The sequence below is a fragment of the Aptenodytes patagonicus genome, chromosome 4 (genome assembly GCF_965638725.1).
Source record: "Aptenodytes patagonicus chromosome 4, bAptPat1.pri.cur, whole genome shotgun sequence".
NCBI classification, from domain to species: domain Eukaryota; kingdom Metazoa; phylum Chordata; class Aves; order Sphenisciformes; family Spheniscidae; genus Aptenodytes; species Aptenodytes patagonicus.
Window position 1 is genome coordinate 11,816,517 of NC_134952.1, and position 19,812 is coordinate 11,836,328.

At 42.7% G+C, this 19,812-nt stretch overlaps 1 protein-coding gene across 3 annotated transcripts in view; it reads left to right on the forward strand.

The window, feature by feature from the left end:
• ACOX3 (acyl-CoA oxidase 3, pristanoyl) overlaps window positions 1-19,812 on the forward strand; it is a 43,423-nt gene that overhangs the window by 311 nt on the left and 23,300 nt on the right. Inside the window, exons 2-8 of one of the 3 annotated variants that reach the window (XM_076335867.1) lie at window positions 611-723; window positions 7,810-7,988; window positions 9,562-9,795; window positions 10,872-10,943; window positions 12,370-12,459; window positions 14,080-14,223; window positions 15,084-15,172. In XM_076335867.1, the coding sequence (XP_076191982.1) occupies window positions 7,821-7,988; window positions 9,562-9,795; window positions 10,872-10,943; window positions 12,370-12,459; window positions 14,080-14,223; window positions 15,084-15,172 (797 nt within the window). In that variant the 5' untranslated portion in view covers window positions 611-723; window positions 7,810-7,820. Of the gene's footprint in view, window positions 1-610; window positions 724-7,809; window positions 7,989-9,561; window positions 9,796-10,871; window positions 10,944-12,369; window positions 12,460-14,079; window positions 14,224-15,083; window positions 15,173-19,812 lie in introns of those variants that run through there. The other 2 variants (XM_076335868.1, XM_076335869.1) reach the window with 2 other exon arrangements.

Below are 19,812 nucleotides of genomic sequence, written 5' to 3' on the forward strand. Positions count from 1 at the left end.
GCTTTGAAGCCCTAAGCGAGGCGGCCGCGGGCTGTTCGCCTCGCGGCGCAACGGCCGCGGCCAGGGCGGGCGGGAAGCGCCTCCTGTCAGCCCTCCCCGGGGAGCCGCATCCGCCGCCGTGTGGGGCGCGGTGAGAAACTGCTGCGATGCTGTACTGCAGCTGAAAAATCCGGGGTACCGTCTGCTCCCAGAAGCAAATGTAGGCTGGAGGATTTTTAACGTATTTATAGCTTTTGTTTGAGGAAGGTGTGTATTGTTGTGACAGCGGCTACGCTACCTCAGCGTAGAAACGCCTTTCTGAAAGCGGACTCAAAACTGGGAACGCTGACTGGCAACTTGACAGGCCCCCAGCAGCCCGACTCTTCAAGGAAAAAAACTCAGTACGTTTTTTGTAGTAAACCCCAGTACATTACGTAGTTTTTTGGTTTGTTTTTTTTTTTTCTCTGAGCAGAAAACGAGACCCCGCACTGAATTTAAGCAGTTCAAATAGCGGTTGTGCAACGAAACCTTAAAGGACTCTTAAAGAAGTGGTTTACTTCCCTGCCTTTAACCTCCGGTGTTGTCTTTCTCTGGGCAACTGTCATCACCAGTTTTTTATTTTATTTTCTAGCGGCTCTGCATTTGCGAGTAATGGTGTTTCTGACAGGATAAGGGTACAATATCGTTATTCTTGACGGCTACCAAGTGTCTGAGCTGTATCATCGTTATGCAAGATAATTGACGGTAATACACTGCAAACTGAAATATTCCCTCGTGATTTGCATACCGTTGTTGTCCAGTCATGAATTTGAATTACTAGCAGGAGCACCTTCCACATAAAAAGGCTTTCAACTCAGCATTTCTCAGTGAAACTGTAGCAGTTCTCAGCAAGTTGAAAATAACATGCGTTATTTTTTACTGCCACATCCACACGCAGATTTCAAAATGTCAGCACAAGGCTGAAATTAACACTGAGGTTACTCCTTAGGGCAGTCCTTTGTTACTTTCCTACTGTAACTGCCTGTTTTGGTTTCCTAATTAGTTTTGAAACTGTTTGCTTGGAACCAAATTATATTAAAACGTTAGGTGAAGACAGAGAGAGAAATTGTAATTTTTTTGAAGTATAGGATCCTTTTTTATGAACGCTTAGGTTTTCTCATTTGAGCAATCTCATTGATTTGCAATGTAAATAAAGTTAGATGCAATAACTGCAGTATTTTGATGTAAATTTTTCTCTGTTCTGAGCCAGAAGCCTTGAACTTCTAGGTGATTGACCAGTTTTCCAGTTAGAAGAGTAATGTCTGTTTATTTGGCTTCAGGTTGAAATGCTCTTTCTCAATGCCTTCCCCCCCCCCCCCCCCCCCCACCTTTTTCTTTCCAAACCTGCTGCTCGATAGTGGAACTGCAGCTTCCTAGAACTGATTTGGAAGTCACATGCAGAAATACTATCCTGCAGTCCTCTTCTACTATGTCTGTACTGTCCAGAACTAGAAAATGACTGCCATAAGAGGATTAGGTTGAAAGAAAAGAAAGGCAGCAAGGAGATACATCGAGATGATGAGGGGGAAAAAAAGTGACAGAAAAAGTAGAATGCCAAACTAGTAGTTTCTGTACTTTATTATGCTCATAGTCCATACTGAGCCCTTGGCCAGCCCTGGGCCTGGATGTCCTCCCAGTACCTTTGAGAATTGCTTCTTCCAGCCAGTCCCCATGTTATAATGCGGCCAGCTTCTGTTCCCCTGCTCGATCATCTTTGCATCTTACAAGCGTAACACGGATCTCTGCCATCTGCGTGAAGTGAAATTGCTGGTTGTCATGCGAGCAGGTAGCAGCAAGAGGGCGCTCCGACATCTGCTTCTGGGAGCAGCAGAGACGTAAGCCTTTACTCTTGGCGGCAGGTTCTAACACAAAGCGAGATTGGACTCGCAGAGGCGATCAGCTCCGGTGCAGGCGTGCCCCGCAGCGAAGCGGCGGATCGCGGCGTACGGGAGGTTTCCTGAGCCGGGGAACTCACAGGGGGGCGCAGAGACCCGCCGGGAGCCGGCAGCTCTCACCAGGGCGGCTGACGAGGCGTGGGTGGGGCCAGGGGCAACGGCTGCCACCCCCCACTGCCACTCAAGGCAGCCCCAGGGAGCGCTGCCACCAGAAGCTCTGCCAACAGGACGGGCAAACAGGGCGTGGTGCGGCAGTTTGCGAGGGAGGGCGCCTCTTCAAAGGAGAGGTGTTCCACGGGCCGAGTGGGGGACTCGGCGTGCGCATACCCAGCAACTGGGCACAGGCTAAGGGCACTCATCCTACCCGACCCTCAAGGCAGAATGGCGGGAACTCGTCTGAGGGTAAAGGCCGCAGCTCCAGCCGGGGGGTCTGCACCATCTACCCCAGCGGCAGCCGATGCCTCCACGCAGACGGAACTGCTGAAGGGAGAGGCTGCAGTGCAGACCTCAGGCTGCAGGGAGTGCCTGGACCTCTCTCCTGGGCCAGGGACAGACAGCAGACCTGCCTGCAGAAGGTGTGCCCAGGTCAAGGACCTCCTGCAGCAGGTGGCTGAGCTGCAGGAAGCGGTGAGAAGACTGAGTAACATCAGGGAGGTGGAGAAGGAGTGAGGTAGCTGGTTCCAAGTGCAGTCTGCAGTGGACCCACAGCCCACAACCGAACAGCCCAAAACTCCCCCACCGGAACAGACAGAAGGGAGCGGGGCCAGTAATGCAGAAGAATGGACGGTTGCAACGGCAAGGACCAGCAGGAGGAAGAGACTTCCCCCGAAGCCTGAGGTGCCCTTGCAGAACCGCTTCACCACTCGGCAGATTGAAGAGGAAAGACCCGTCACATCAGGAGGGACGCTGGAGCTGAGTAATGCAGCCCCATCTGCCCCCCGTTTGACAACCAGCGCCACTAAGAACAGGTGACGGGTGATAGTAGTAGGCAACTCTCTTCTGAGAGGTGTGGAGGCACCCATTTGCCAACCGGACGCACTCTCTAGAGAGGTGTGCTGCTTACCAGGGGCTCATATCAGGGATGTCACCGAGAGGCTACCAAGCCTCGTGCAGTCCACTGACTATTATCCGTTGCTGCTGTTTCACGTGGGCACCAGTGACACAGCCAAGAGCAGTCTGAGGACTATCAAGAAGGACTACAGCGCCCTGGGAGCAGCGGTAAGGGACTCAGGAGCGCAGGTAGTTTTTTCATCAATCCTGCCAGTCAAAGGGAAGGGGTTTGAAAGGGCCAGTCAAATCTGGCGAGTCAACAAATGGTTACGGGACTGGTGCCACAGCCAGGGGTTTGGCTGCTTAGACCATGGGACTCGCTTTGAGAAACCTGGTCTACTGGGGACTGATGGGGTCCATCTGTCAGAGAAGGGGAAGAGCATCTTCAGTCATAGGCTTGCCAAGCTGGTGGTGCAACGCACGTAGCATGGGGAATAAACAAGAGGAGTTAGAGACATGCGCACGCCTTCAGGGCTATGACCTTATTGGCATCACGGAGACGTGGTGGGATGGCTCCTATGATTGGAGTGTTGGGATGGAGGGATACAGGCTCTTTAGGAAGGACAGGCAGGGGAGACGAGGAGGGGGTATCGCCCTCTATGTCAATGACCAGCAGGAGTGCATGGAGCTCTGCCTGGGGATGGATGAGGAGCTGACCAAGAGTGTATGGGTCAGAATTAAAGGGAAGGCAGGGACAGGTGACATTACGGTGGAGGTCTGCTACAGGCCACCTGACCAGGAAGACTGAGCGGATGAGGCCCTCTACAGACAGGTCGGAGCAGCCTCACACTCACAAGCCCTGGTCCAACCACCCCGACATCTGTTGGAGGGACAACATGACAGGGCATAAGCAATCCAGGAGGTTCCTGGAATGCGTCGATGATAACCTCCTTCTCCAAGTGGTAGGGGAGCCAACCAGAACAGGTGCTACGCTGGACCTTGTTCTCACCAAGAAGGAGGGGCTGGTGGGGAACGTGAAGCTCAAGGGCAGCCTGGGCTGCAGTGACCACGAAATGGTGGAGTTCAAGATCCTGAGGGCACCGAGGAGGGCGCACAGCAAGCTCACTAGCCTGGAGTTCAGGAGAGCAGACTTTGGCCTCTTCAGGGATCTGCTTAAGCGGTAGAGTGCCATGGGACAAAGCCCTGGAGGGAAGAGGGGCCCAAGAAAGATGGGTAATATTCAAGGATCACCTCCTCCAAGCTCAGGAGCAATGCATCCCAACAAAGAGGAAGTCAGGCAAGAACGCCAGGAGGCCTGCATGGATGAACAAGGAGCTCCTGGACAAACTCAAACACAAGAAGGAAGCCTACAGAGGGTGGAAGCAAGGACAGGCAGCCTGAGAGGAATACAGAGAAATTGTCCGAGCAGCCAAGGATCAGGTTAGGAAAGCTAAAGCCCTGAGAGAATTAAATCTGGCCAGGGACATCAAGGGCAACAAGAAAAGATTCTATAGGTATTTCAGGGATAAAAGGAAGACGAGGGAAAATGTGGGCCCTCTCTGGAACGAAACGGGAGACCTGGCTACCTGGGACATGGAGAAGGTGGAGGTACTCAATGACTTTTTTGCCTCGGTTTTCACCGGCAAGTGCTCGAGCCTCACCGCCCAAGGCGCAGAAGGCAAAGGTGGGGACTGGGAGAACGAAGAGCTGCCCACCGTGGGAGAACATCAGGTTCAAGACCATCTAAGGCACCTGAAGGTGCACAAGTCCATGGGACCCGATGAGATCCATCCACAGGTCCTGAAGGAACTGGTGGATGAAGTTGCTAAGCCACTATCCATCGTATTTGAGAAGTCGTGGCAGTCCAGTGAAGTTCCCACTGACTGGAAAAGGGGAAACACAACCCCCATTTTTAAAAAGGAAAAAAAGGAAGACCTGGGGAACTACAGGCCAGTCAGTCTCACCTCTGTGCCTGGGAATATCATGGAACAGATCCTCCTGGAAGCCATGCTAAGGCACATGGAGGACAGGGAGGTGATTCGAGACAGCCAGCATGGCTTCACCAAGGGCAAGTCCTGCCTGACTAACCTAGTGGCCTTCTGTGATGGAGTGACTACATCAGTGGACACAGGAAGGGCTACAGATGTTGTCTCTCTGGACCCCTGTAAGGCCTTTGACACGGTCCCCCACAACATCCTTCTCTCTAAACGGGAGAGGTATGGATTTGATGGGTGGACTGTCCGGTGGGTGAGGAATTGGTTAGATGGTCGCATCCAGAGGGTAGTGGTCAACGGCTCAATGTCCAGATGGAGACTGGTGACAAGTGGCATCCCGCAGGGGTCCGTATTGGGACCCGTACTGTTTAATATCTTCATCAATGACCTAGACAGTGGGATCCAGTGCACCCTCAGCAAGTTTGCAGATGGCACCAAGCTGTGTGGTGTGGTTGACATGCCAGAGGAACGGGATGCCATTCAGAGGGACCTGGACAAGCTCGAGAAGTGGGCCTGTGTGAACCTCATGAGGTTTAACAAGGCCAAGTGCAAGGTCCTGCACCTGGGTCAGGGCAACCCCCAGTATCAATCCAGGCTGGGGGATGAAGGGATTGAGAGCAGCCCTGCCGAGAAGGACTTGGGGGTACTGGTGGATGAAAAGCTGGACATGAGCCAGCAATGCGCGCTCGCAGCCCAGAAGGCCAATCGTATCCTGGGCTGCATCAAAAGCAGCGTGGCCAGCAGGTCGAGGGAGGTGATTCTGCCCCTCTACTCTGCTCTGGTGAGACCCCACCTGCAGTACTGCGTCCAGCTCTGGAGCCCTCAGCATAAGAAAGACACGGACCTGTTGGAGCGGGTCCAGAAGAGGGCCACGAAAATGATCAGGGGGGTGGAACACCTCTCCTGTGAAGAAAGGCTGAGAGAGTTGGGGTTGTTCAGCCTGGAGAAGAGAAGGCTTTGGGGAGACCTGATTGCAGCCTATCAGTACTTAAAGGGTGCTTATAAGAAAGATGGCGGCAAACTTTTTAGCAGGGCCTGTTGTGACAGGACAAGGGGGAATGGCTTGAAACTAAAGGGGGGTAGATTTAGACCAGATAGAAGGAAGACATTTTTTGCGCTGAGGGTGGTGAAGCACTGGAAGAGGTTGCCCCAAGAGGTGGTGGATGCCGCATCCCTGGAAACATTCAGGGTCAGGCTGGACGGGGCTCTGAGCAACCTGATCTAGTTGAAGATGTCCCTGCCCATGGCAGGGGGGTTGGACTAGATGACCTTTAGAGGTCCCTTCCAACCCAAACTGTTCTACGATTCTATGATTCCCCTTCTCTCCCAAACCAGTGCGTTTGTACCTACTGATAATGAAATCCTGCTGGTTCTGTGAAGTTTTGTAATGCGCTTGTACAACCCATAGATATACAGAGGAAAATGTCATCAGACTTCATGGGGCCTTATTGCTTTTGATCACATACACAAGAGTCTGAGGTCTACTCAGCACAGAAAAAATGTATTCAGAAAGAAATGTTTAGTGGGAAGACAGACAAAAAATGTTATAAGCCACCACATAACAGAAAGGAAAATTTAAACTTTAGGGAAGAAAGAAGGAAAAGTGAAGTTTAAATGTGGTTGCAAAGTTGATACTTTGTATTATTTTAAATTTATTCTTGAGTATGGCAATATGACACTTAAGTGAAGTGCATACCTGCATGCTTACAATTTTCCAGAACTGCATCATCCATGTAGAAGAAAAGCCCTATGGTTTTATGTGTTTTGTAGAAGTCACAACTGTCATAGTTTTATTTGATTTCATTTATGCAGGTTTAATCTGTACCTTTTACAGACCCATTGCAAACAGGGCCTCCTGCTTGTCCCATTCGCCTGTTCTAGTCAAGCCAATGTTAGTGATGGACAACATGTTGATACTGTTCTAGTTTCACAATTCGAAATGTTCACCATATCAAAGCAATGGAATAGTATACAGGGCTGGAAGTGTTTATGTTTCCCCCATGTAAAGCCACCTTTTTGTTTCTGCGCCATACTCCTGATGGCCTGGGCAGATACACCCATGTAGCATAGTGCCCACAGAGCCAAGTGGTTCTGTGGGAGCTAACCCAGTTCTGGACAAGATTAAATTAGGTGAAGGAGATGCAAATGTGCAGAATTTTACAGAAATTTGTTTCTTGCACTTGGTGTACGTGAAATAAAGGTTTTATTACCCACTTAACTCTTTCATATATTCAGCCAGTGGAAGATAAGGGCAGAGTTCCTGCTGTTTCCCTGTTGTCTTCTGTCTCATGTTTATGCACAAACAATGGCTTATCACTTCAGTTATATAAAAGCAAACCTTATCATATAACCAACATGCCATTTAGTTAAAAGTTGTTTAAATGTTAACTAGCAATGTGGAAATAATACAGGCATCTCCTGCATTTGAACAGGACTTTGTATGCATATTTGGGTGCTTTAATATTTTATTATTTTGCATTTAAGTTAGAAGCGAGGTAACAATTATTCACATTATGTTATTTAAGATGTTATTTTCTTGCCTGGATCTTTTATCTCATCCCCCCTTTTTTATTATGCAATATTAACCAATAGTGTCCCTGTTTCATATTTTGCTTATTTTAAAAGGTGTATCTCATATTTTAATAACAAAGACCATGTAATTCATTTACATTTGATCAAAGGCATTTTTTTTTCTTAGCTTGTACTTATATAAAAGCAATTAGAAAAAAACATATAAAACCAATTTAATTAGAAAAATGGAAGGGCAAGCTTTCAGTTGGCTCTGCACTGCTGTACTCATACATTTGAACAAGTCTATGGATTTAATTAACCCTTTTGATTTCTTTTTATTATTAAAAATTAGACATCTGCGGTGCTTCAGTTCGTGATGTATCTTTTCTTGTTTGGTGCAGTTTAGTTAACAATGACATCCACACTGAATCGGAAAGAAGCCACTGGCAACCAAAGTTCCTGGGATACTTTGCTACCAGATTTCCCTAAAGGACCGCTTTGCAAATACCGTAAGAAAGCTTCCTTCAACTGGAAGGAAATGGCAGTGTTTCTAGATGGCGAAGATACCATCCAGCTTAAGGTAAACTTTGCAAGAATTGTAAGCATGTTTTAATTTTGGAGATATCAGTAGAAGCAAGTATGCGATTTTCAAAGGGAGACTATTTACTTTAATAATACTCTGTAGATATGGAGCATGAAGAAATTGATTTTGCACATCCAATTTTCAGAACAGAACTGAACTTTTAAGCAACCTACTTTGCTGTCTCATAAGGCTTATTTCATTACTGAACATCAGTACAGGGGGACCAGCAGGTGCTACATTACAGAACTTCAGTGTTCATTTCAAACTGAGAAAGAACTATATTCTACCATATTTCTTTACTGTACTGTTTGCATTAAATCATATATCCCATGGTTTTACGATGCACTTGAGCTGAGCTAAGTTCATGCCACTGTCAAACATAGTATTTCTGTCTTCCTTTGACCTGACATAATTTCCTACAATCTTCTGTGCTTGCATTAACGCTTATATGGCATTGCAGTTGGACAGATTAGCATGCCTACCTAGCTGAAAGCTAACCCTACCAAAAAAGAGATTAATTGCAGCCCAAGAGATGGTGTGGGAATGCGTGACTTGGAGATGTAGGAGGAGAAAGAACTGGCTTTTTTGAAGGTGGTATAGATTTACATGGATTTAAGCTCATCTTGAACATTCACCATAATTATTAAAATCTTAGAAGGTGGATCAGAGAAATCAAAAATGCCTTGTTCTGCATCTGACTGATATGCTTAAGAGCATAGAAAAAACACAAGTGCTCTGTGTCTGAGGGAGTTTCAAAGCTGTATGGGCAAATAGTGTTGTTCACCCAGAGAGAGGGAATGACCCTACCTTTCAAAGAAAAGCACAGGAAATCTGATTTTCTTCCTTCTTACTGTGTCATAATCTTCAGAGAGGAGGAAAGGGCTTTAAAAACCTTTTAAAAAAGATTTTGCCTAAGGCACTGCATTTTTTTTCTAAATTATGTGAAAGACAATTAAGAAGATGTTGGTATCTTGAAGACACAGAGATCTGAGGTAAAAAATGCCATAGTATATCATCTAACCCAAAAAAAATCCAAATTAAAACATTAAAAGATGCACATCCCCATATTGAATGGCTGCATATGATGGTTCCATTAAATGGAGTACATTTCTGCTTTCATCTGGGAACAGAGCAGTTGTGATAGCTTAATGACTTTACCATTATGGCATATTTCTAACTGAATGTAACCCCTGGAGTTTTACCTTTATCCTCAGATTGAGGGCCATTGCCCTTTACATCCTGCCAGCAGCTTCATATAGTGAAATAATGAAGCTGCTATAAAAAGCAAGTAAGTTTTACCATACTGTTCTCTTACATTCAGAGTGAATCAGTCCCACGCTTACTATTTCATGACAAAGGAGCTTTCATAAAATTTAACTGCATGAACAGTGTATATAATGACAGACCATTTAAATATATTTTTTAATTCTCTGGAGTTTTGGCTTTATAAATTTACATCTTCTATCAAACAGTTGTAGTTTGAGGCCTAGTATTATCCTAAAAGAACATTGACTTGTTTTGTTAATGCTTTTAGAGTAACATTCTCATGTCATTTTTTTTCCTCCTCAAGAACAGAATCTTCTCTGCTCTGGAAAGTGATCCTCTCTTTGCACATCATCCTGGAGAAGATTTGTGCCGTGAGAAATATCAGGAGCTGACATTCCTGCGCTGTAAAAGGCTCTTTGAGTATGATTTTCTTACTCAGCAAGAGATCATAGAGAACCCATTAAAGATACTGAATATGATCGTCTGTATAGGAATGTACGATTGGTCTCCATGTCTCCAGTATTCCCTACATTGTGGTGTAAGTACAGTTCAAAGGGTATAGTGGTGTATATTTCAATTTAAGTATCTTGTAATACCATAATTCCATTGCTTTCTGCCTATTTTATTAAAGTTATATCTTTTCCCAGTCCTTTGTTTTCAAAAATGGAATTCAGTTTAACTATTTAGCAGAATCAGAGAGCTGTGGGATGAAGTTAGTAGATCTTTGTCATTAAGCCCTGTCTCCACTGGAATCCCACCTGGAAGGTAAAGGTGGAGCAGTATAGACAGAGCTACAGAAAGATATTTTGATGCCTACAGTTCCACCTTCTTTTGTCCCCTCCTCTGCCTCCTCTCTAGGGCAGTAGCAGCCAAAGAACTTGGTTGTTGGGCCCTATTTGGTGACTATGTCTTTGCTACAGATAACAGGTATCAGAAACTTCCTTGCCTAACCCCCAGCGTCTTGATTCAGGGCAGAATCCAGAAGGAATGGAAACCAGTGTAAAGTTTCTCACTGACATCAGTGGCTGGGATTCTGTTCATCGGTGACTCCCTAGATGAGTCTCTCAGAAGGAATACTTGACATAGCTGGTCAAATAATATTAGTTGAATTAATTAATTATTACTGTTCACGTGGCTTGGAGGGTCTGGGAATTATAGTTTTGTTATGTGAATATCCATCTAGCAAAACTGAAGGTAGCTTTAAAAACAGTGTTCTTGTCTGATCTTGAAGCAGCTACCTTCAGTTCCCAATCCATTTGCAGTAACACGAACTAGAATAGTCTTAAAGTTTGACTTTACTCAAGGGGACATCAAGGACAAGTGGAAAGTGAGCTCATTAAGCATTTTTAAGAGTTTGCAACGAAGGCTTGAACAGGTTAGAGCTGTGAAAAGTTCAGTCCTCTGTAAAGGGGCCTTGACAAGATCGAATTGCGGCTTACCTCCTCCAAATCCTGACTTACCTCCTCCAGCTATAGTCTAAGTAGTACTTTACTGTGCAGCCTCCTTTCCCTGGTCTCTTTAATGGAAATCACTATTACAGATTATTACACATGTGCAATTTGTGCTTCCCATCACGAGGTCACTGATTTAATTCATAATTCTCTCTTTTTACAGGTATTTGCAGGTACAATTTTGAGTGCTTCTAAGAGGTTTGCAGACTTTGTGAAACAAGTTTATAGCATGGAGGTAATTTTTTTTTTTTATTATAACTTGTGAGAAATGGGCACTGTCAGAACTGTGGCACCACCTGCACCTTTGTGTTATTTCTGATCTCTTTACATACCTAGGTACTTCTGAATAGCAAAGAAAAGACCAAGGAGCAGATTCAAGCACTGAGCCCTGACTATCCTCACTGCTAGCTATTATGCCACTTCCTGGTTCTGTTTTAGACTGTCCAAGCTAACATGCAGGCAAAGTTTGGGGACTTCTCCCAAAAAGCAATATAGATGACACTACACCAGTTTAGTCTCCATCCACAGTCATTTAAGAGTACCCTAGCAAGTTTTGCACACTCAAACACTCCCGTCTCCCACATCTACATCATACACTGTGCAGCACATACCCTTGCCATGATGCTATAAAATGGAAAATAATAATGTCTTAATGCCACAGAAACACCACATGGAGTCCAATGGAGACTCAGGATCAAGTACGCCGCAGAATAAGTGCAGCCTATCTGGTATAGAAGGAACCAATCCTAAACAGTTTCTCCTGTCTATGCCATTTGGCCATGTGGGCAGCATTCGCTGTCTGGCCTGACCCTCTTTGATTTTGCAAGATATATATGCTGAGCGCACCCAAACTAAGCTTCATGCTTCTTTTGTTATACTTTATCACTTCTTATCTTTTTTTTTTTTTGCCAACCATTCACCTTCCTCGCTTATTTAATTTTCTGAAATTGTGTGTTTATCGGATTGGATACCCCATGCTGAAGATCAGGATGAATTCTTTTAGTGACTCTCTGTCTAAGCAACAGCCTTAGGATATGTATTTGTCAGAATAATTTTGCGCGAGGCTTCAGGTTTTGGGGTTTTTTTGTTTGTTTTTGTTTTATTCTTACTTGCTTTTCAAAGGTTTGTTACTGAAGAGTATGTACTACAGGCCAAACCAGTCTGGGGGGAGGGGTTGCAGCATGCACATTTCAGTGTGGCTTCAAGCAGGCAGTGTTCCTAAACGCTGCTGAGAACCAAGTGTATCCATACATTGATCTGATATAAATTTATCCCCTTCAATAATGTAGGCTATTTGCAATTTTAAAAATAATTCTCATTCTGTTTTTCCTCTAACTTTGGGAGTTCTCAGAACTGCTTGTAATGCAAGCAGACTTGCCAGTTTTCACCACACAACAGTGCTTTCAACCCAGATGGCTGAAAACTTAGTCAGTGGATGTAATAATCTGTACCTGCCTGAATGAGTCAGCCATCAGCAAAGGAAAAATATGCCTGTTACTCTACTGCAGGCATGATGTCCTAGCCTTAGGGTTACATTTGATTGGTTTCTTGCAATTGCAAGTTACTTTCCAACAGCTGAATTTGCAATCAATTGAAAATCTTACAGTTCTCATTGCTGCAATAAAGTGGTCTTGAACTGTGCCTTATATCTCCTTATTTAGATTTTTGGATGTTTTGCTCTGACTGAACTCAGTCATGGAACTAATACCAAAGGCATACGGACTACTGCCACATTTGATCGTAGCACTCAGGTTAGTCCTTAATGCACGGGAATAATGTTTGACACTGTTAAGCTCTGTTATTCACTAACAGGACAGAATGATTCAGGCATGTCTTTGGTTAACAAGAAAGAGTCAAGTTCAATTCCAAATGTAAAAAAAAAAGTCAAATATTTACATTATTATAAACATTTACAATAAACCCAGCAATTCCTGTTTTCTTGCTTTCTCTTCTGCTTGTGATATAAAATAAGGATAGCATCCTTCTCCTTTGTTGTGTCTTTTAAGGAGTAGTTGGACGTGCAGATTAAATTGTCTTTTGTCTTTAAATATGAAGGCTTTATGTACAAAGATCAGGATTATTTCCTGAGAAAAAGAAATTAAAAAAAAAGATAACAAGACTATCAAAGAGACCCAAAGAAGAAAACAATAAACTGCTATTTCCATTAGGATAGTGCTTACTATTAATAATTTGTTTTCTGAAATCAGCACTACTGCAGAAATAAATTCATTGTACTAACATTTTTTCAGTAAATTAATAGAACTCATCATAGGTTTACATTAAGGGAGAAGAAAATAGAAGTTAAGAAGGGAGGCTGATAGAACTTTCTCTCTCTCTTTGTCATCTACATGCTTGGTTTATGCCAAGTTGAATTTAGTCCCAAGAAGGGTCATCATCTCCCCCAGAGACTGGCATTTTATTGCACTGTAATATACAGAACTGGGTGCTATTACTGTCAACAAACAATGTCACATTATGAAGTGGCTTCAAAAGAATGAGAAATGAGAATCATAGATTTGAAACAGAAGATTTTATATTCTTCAGTAGGACAACATTCCAGTCTGCATTTTTTCATATACAAGCAATTCAGTGAGCATTTATGCAACATGGACGATCAGATCCCTTTTCAGAACGAAAACAACCAAAACTTGTGAGATTGGCAGCATGAAAAGTTCCATTTAAATAAATTGAGTTTTAGGCTAGTGATGAGTGCACTGCAGTAAAAGTGACTGAAATGACTAAATCTTTGTTAAGATCACAAAGTTCTGAGTTCAGATTTCTTTACATCCAGAAAGCACACTATTTGGAATCTAAAAATCTGAATGCTGAAGCTATGTCTAAATTTCAGGATTCATGTATTCTTCAGAATTCCCACTACTCATGGTCCCCCAGTTGTCCAAACTGGGAAGTGTGCTGCCTTTCACACTGTCAACCAGGCTTCCTTTCCATACAAAACCGCGTAAGAAGGAGGTGGTCCCTGCATAGGTTTCAGCCCTCACAGCTGAAACAGCCCTCAAAGTCCCTCACGTGGACTCATAGCTCAGCTTAACCTAAGATCTAGGAAATGCTTCTGAGTCCATCACTTTGCTTTACTTTTTTTAACTGCTTAAATGAGCAATTGAAAGGCTGAATTTCAGGCTTTACAATGAAGTGATGAACTTTTTCAGCTCTAAATTTTTCCTAGCTATGTGTATTGTCTCCCAAGTTGAACACAGTAAGAGAGATCTCAGCTGTTGGAGTGGAGTACAGAATGAAACTCTGGCAGTTAATGGATGTTTTCAAAACATTACCATGGTCATGGGAAAAAAAAAAAAAGCCATGTGTTGATTTTTATGATTTATATCATTTGCTCCTTTCTTTCCTGGCTACAGGAATTTATTATCAATACTCCTGACTTTGAAGCTGCAAAGTTCTGGGTTGGTAATATGGGGAAACATGCCACTCATGCAGTTGTGTATGCCCAGCTCTATACTCCTGATGGACAGCGCCAAGGATTACATTCCTTTATTGTACAGGTAGGGTAGAAATATTGCTAATCTTTTTTTCTTTTTTGGGGGAGTAGGTTCAAATTAAAGGCTTTCTGTTATGCTGTTATTTATATCTGACCAGCAGATTTCTTTAATTAATGCATTCAACGTTTATTGGAATTGTAACAAGTGTACTGTTTTTAAATGTTCGCTGATTTTGTGATGGTTTTACAGCCAGTTTTATACTGTCAGTTTTCTGCAATAAATTCTGAAAAATACAAAAGAGCTGAAAAGCTTCCAGATTATCACACTACCTGTATAGTTAGAACAAACCTATGCTATATGAAGCCCTGAAAGTCTTGGATGAGACTTAAGATGATTTATGTCTGCCAGCGCTGCAGGTTGATCTGCATGAAATCTGCAAGCTTCTACCACAGAGATCAGTTTATAAGATTAAAGGCATCAGAAAATATGGCAATGCAGTAGAGAAGTTGTACGTAGCAAAATGAACTAGTTGCAGACTCAGCAGAATTTATTAAAAAATCAGGGAATATCTCAAAGCTGATTGTTACATAAAAGTTCCATTGATTCCTACTATGTCTATGTACACCTGAAGAACGTTTCAATGCTAGTCTGATGAGAGCAGTCATCAGTGTTAAGGCATATTTAACACAGTGATGTAATTAGTGTCATATTGCCCAAGTAATTTTCATTAAGGGATCTATGTCCTGAATAAAAGGATACATAAGTACAAGTTATATCCAGGATTATGTGCTTGAAAAAAACAGAGCTTTCGTTAGCGTTAATAACAGAATACAAGTTGGGAATATTTTCACTGTTTGAAAAGTTCAACCAATAACTTTCATTGTTCCTCAACTGAACTGATGTTTTGTCCCACTTCTATGCAGATTCGAGACACAAAAACTCTCCTACCAATGCCAGGTGTGATGGTAGGTGATGTAGGAAAGAAAATTGGGCAGAACGGGTTGGATAATGGGTAAGTCAATCCATTTGAAGGAGGACACATTCTAGATTATATCACACTGTAGTGGTGCAAATATCCTCCTGTGTCAGTTCTGTCTTTACTTCTGAGGTATTCACTAGTGGTTTTAAGTTGTTGGTATTTCTAAAAAAACCCAGATTGAAAAATCTTGAATTTCAGTATTTTCTATCTGAATAACCGTAGTCTTTCTGCTTCTCTCACTTTTTAGAATATGAAGTGCCACTGATACTCTGTGAATATCCCCAAGCATTCTTGCAGTCATAGACTCTGCAACAATAATAATGAAAAAACCCCAAAATCCATTAAGTTCTGCGTAAAGAATTTAATCAGCCTCTTCACCCATCTGGGTGTAAGCCCATAATTATTTTGTCTCTTGATTTCCAGCCCACAGGAAGGCTAATGGAGGTCCACAGACAAGGTTTATTGTTAGTAAAGATGTAAGATTAATGAGACTCAGTAGAGAAACTAGGTATCTTGTTTAAACCATGGGATTTCTGGACTAATCCCGTTCACTGCAGAAGAGAAGGAGAATTTTAGTTATTTTTTTCTGTATTCTCTGTGTACAGTTGAAATAAAAAAGCACCTGGGCTCCATTTCTGAGTCAAGGACTTCAGTGGCCTTACTGTGTCTCTGCTAACCAGAAGCGTCTGATGGGGAGGAGAAACAGTAAGGAAATTGAAGTAGATTTCTGCATTAAAACAGCCATTATGTAAAAATTATGATTTAAACCCCTGTATTAGTTACATAGCTCTGTGTAAAGACAGAGACCTAAAATAGTAAGGGGGCAGGAGGGGCGTCACTTCTTTATGCCTCAAATTTACCTCGTTCTGTTGATTCAGTTCATTACAGATATATGTATTGTCCTTCGTAACATGCCATTGCAGTAAACAAAGTATAGACATCCTGCTTTCAAATGTAATGGCTTTGACTGGCTTTCCAGAAGGTCATAGGTCTTCTGTAGTTTGTTGTCTGTACCAGCCTCCTCCTGATGTCCCAGATAGCCTGTAGTGGCAAAAATAGCACTGACTTTTATATTTATGAAGATCATTCTCATTGATGCTCTGTTGCCTGAAGACACAGATGAAATAAAGGAAAAAAAAACGTATAGAAAATTAAGTTTTATAGAGTAAAAAAGTGAGAAAAGGCCTGGAAAAGAAGGGGGTTTGGGTTTTGGTGGGTATTTTTGCCTGCATCTGCGTTACAAACTAGTAGCCACCAGATGGCACAGCAACGTGGGCCTGAGTAATCGAAATGTAATTCAGCTTCATATTTCTGTAGAAATGGTCAAATTCTGCAGTTCATTCTTAATTTGCAGCATAGTTTTATGTGCAACACGAGGAAGAAGAGTGTGTTTGTCACATAACATCAAATACACATAATTTTAAAATCCATTTATGCTTTGATCTACTGGGAAAAAATAGAACATTTCTTAAAATATCAGTAATAACTGAATAATCTGAAATGATAATCCACATAATACACTGTAAATAAGATACCAATAACTTCCTATCTTAATGTCAGATGGAATCCCTTATCTTAGTTATGACATCACGTCATTTAAAGCAGTCATAGGGCATTCTAATCTTTCTGTTTACTTTGCATATGCTTCTTTAAAAAAAATTATTATTTTCTGCTAACAGCAGTGCCTGAGGAGCCCCAGTCATTGATCTAGATCTCTTAAGTATGGATTAAGACAGTCCCTGCACTAGAGAGCTTAAGTCTAAGACAGCACCTGCAGATTAAGAGAGAGGGACAAGGGAGCCCAAGGTTACCAACAGATATCCTTCATTCAGCTGAAAACTGTAGGAGCCTGTGTTCCTGATCTATCTCAGCTATTTTCTTTGGAGGGGTCTGAGGCTAGATGCCAACGTTGTTCACAAGAACTAGAGAACTAGTTTTTGCTTTGCAACCTTCCTGCTCACACTGAGCTGTCAAAAATGTCAGGACTTGTACACATTGCTTCTCACAGGTGCATGAAGGCCTGGATGGGGACTGGAGAGGTAGTAGCTTCATAGCTCTGCATTTATTTGCAGAGAGGACAAGCTGTGCCACTCTAGAAGATGGACCGTTGGTTGTATGATCTGCAAAATGCCAAGATTCACAGGGAGATATTTCATCCTGGTCCACCAGTCACTGCCTTGTCAAGGTGTTCTCCTAAGCAGTTTAGTAATCTTATATCCTAGCTTATCCCAGAGAAAGCACAGCCTGCAGTTCTTGTGCACTATAGAAGCCTGTTGTATGTGGTGATGAGAAAAGATTCCATTACGCTGTGACTACAAGTGTTAGTCTCTACTGCATGCTTTGCCAGTTTTTTGAATGTATGTGTGAAGTCTGGTTCAACTCCCATAGACACTTAGTAAATCAGATATATTTCCATGTAGTTACACTTAGGATAAATGGTCAGAGCGAAGATCAGAGTCTGACATCTCTGGCAGAGATATCAGATTTTGTTCCTGCACTTCAAGAAGTTTATGCTACGCATTTTCAATATGGGTACAGAGAGTTAAGCTCCTGAACACTTATGTAGGACATGGGGAAGAAATTTCAGAGCTTCCTTGGAAAATGCCACTGATTTATGCTATGTAAGAGAACAGAATAGGTGATTGTAGTTGTCCCTTCTGGCTTTGGAAAACAATTAATCTCTTGGGTCGTTTGGCTGAAGGCTGGTTTCCTGCTAACACAGAGTGTAATGTTTTCAGTAAGAGAAAGAATTTCAGAAGTAATGTGGGAATTTTTGCAGTGTAAATCCAGTTGACTAGCCTGCTCCTTCTAAGTCTGTCTTTCCAAATAATTCTCACAGCTTCATAATTGGAATGTCCAAAAATCACATGGGTTTTGCAAGGCTTTATAGCTTCAGCTACCCTGACAAAAAAGACAAAATCACTTTAAAATATTTTAAAATATTTTTTTTTCTCTCTGTCATTTACAACAATTTGTGTAAACAATACATAAATGGTTAAAAATAGAACTCCAATTTTTCTTATGGAGACTTTAGACTGGTTTTGTGTTTTGTTACCGAAAAATAAATCAGACTGCCACCAGGGGATGCAAGTGCTTCAGTCTTTATTTTTATAATATAAGAATGTCCACCTGTTGCTAGTGCTCTGGCAGTCTTTGAAATGTGCTGTTCACTGAGGTCCCAAAATGGAAGTAGCTAAGATAAAAATAACAACCACTGAAAAAAACTCTGTGTATTTGGGATCCGGGGGCTTTTCGATAAAATGCGTGGCAGGCATTAGAGGAGGGACATAAAGCAAGAGCTTGGGGTAAGTGCTGATGTGCATTTCTGTTTCTACCGTTTTGTGGGGGTTTTTTTTGTCTACCCTGGCTAATGTAACGTTTCCAAAATTACCCATTACTGCAGTGCACATCAGTAAATGATTGCCATTGAATCAGTGGTGAACCAATTTCATGTCCAGTTGTAACTAGCAGCAAACTGCTGCTTTCCCCACTCCAAAAATAGAAATGATACCCAACTGAATCTGCATGGGGAAGAGTTTGAAAATCAGTTATAATTATGTTTCTGGAGTGGTGCTTAACATGCCCGTCTTTGTAAAACATGCTCTGAGCTCGTTCAGCTATATCCACTGATAACGTGTAAGCAGTTTGTTGAGCAGACAAAACCTGTAAGGGAAGAACTAGTGAAAAGCAGCTATCAAAGATACAGCAAACCACTGCCAGACAGAAAGCTCTTTTAACTGAATTGTTTGTAGGGCAGTAAAGGATCTTTCTAGGGGAAGAATTGTTAGCTGTATCTAATTATAATGATGGACTTTGGAAAACTGAAGTTTTTTATTACCTGTTTAACAAACTTTCATGTACAATTAAAATGTTATCAATCTCTCCACACATACAACATGCTAAGACAATCAGCATGTTTTTTAGCAATCACTGAGGCCAGATTCAGTTTTCTTGATACTGAAAACAAAACAAAACACCCAAGAGGAAATGGGGATTTTTGGGGCAGAAAAGCAATAAATGGTGTAAAAGAATCCCTCCTGGAAAGAGATTGCAGGTTCTGAAAGCTACAATTCCTTGTGTATTGGCGAAGATGGCATACATCACACAACCTCCAAGCATTTAGAGATGACTTTTAAATGGTTAATTTGTATTTTTTTTCTTTGTTCGTATTTCAGTATCAGTGCCAATAATACATTAAGATTCTGCTACTGCTAGTTTAAGGGTAGAAAAAATGAAAGTCTAGTCCTTCAAAGGGATATTGTCTCCTGGTATTTATCCTCTTAACTCTTATTTAGATTTTCATAGAATCATAAAATAGTTTGAGTTGGAAGGGACCTCTAAAGGTCATCTAGTCCAACCCCCCTGCCATGGGCAGGGACATCTTCCACTAGACCAGGTCGCTCAGAGCCCCGTCCAACCTGACCTGGAATGTTTCCAGGGATGCGGCATCCACCACCTCTCTGGGCAACCTCTTCCAGTGTTTCACCACCCTCAGTGCAAAAAATGTCTTCTTTATATCTAGTCTAAATCTACCCCCCTTTAGTTTCAAGCCATTCCCCCTTGTCCTGTCACAACAGGCCCTGCTAAAAAGTTTGCCGCCATCTTTCTTATAAGCCCCCTTTAAGTACTGATAGGCTGCAATCAGGTCTCCCCAAAGCCTTCTCTTCTCCAGG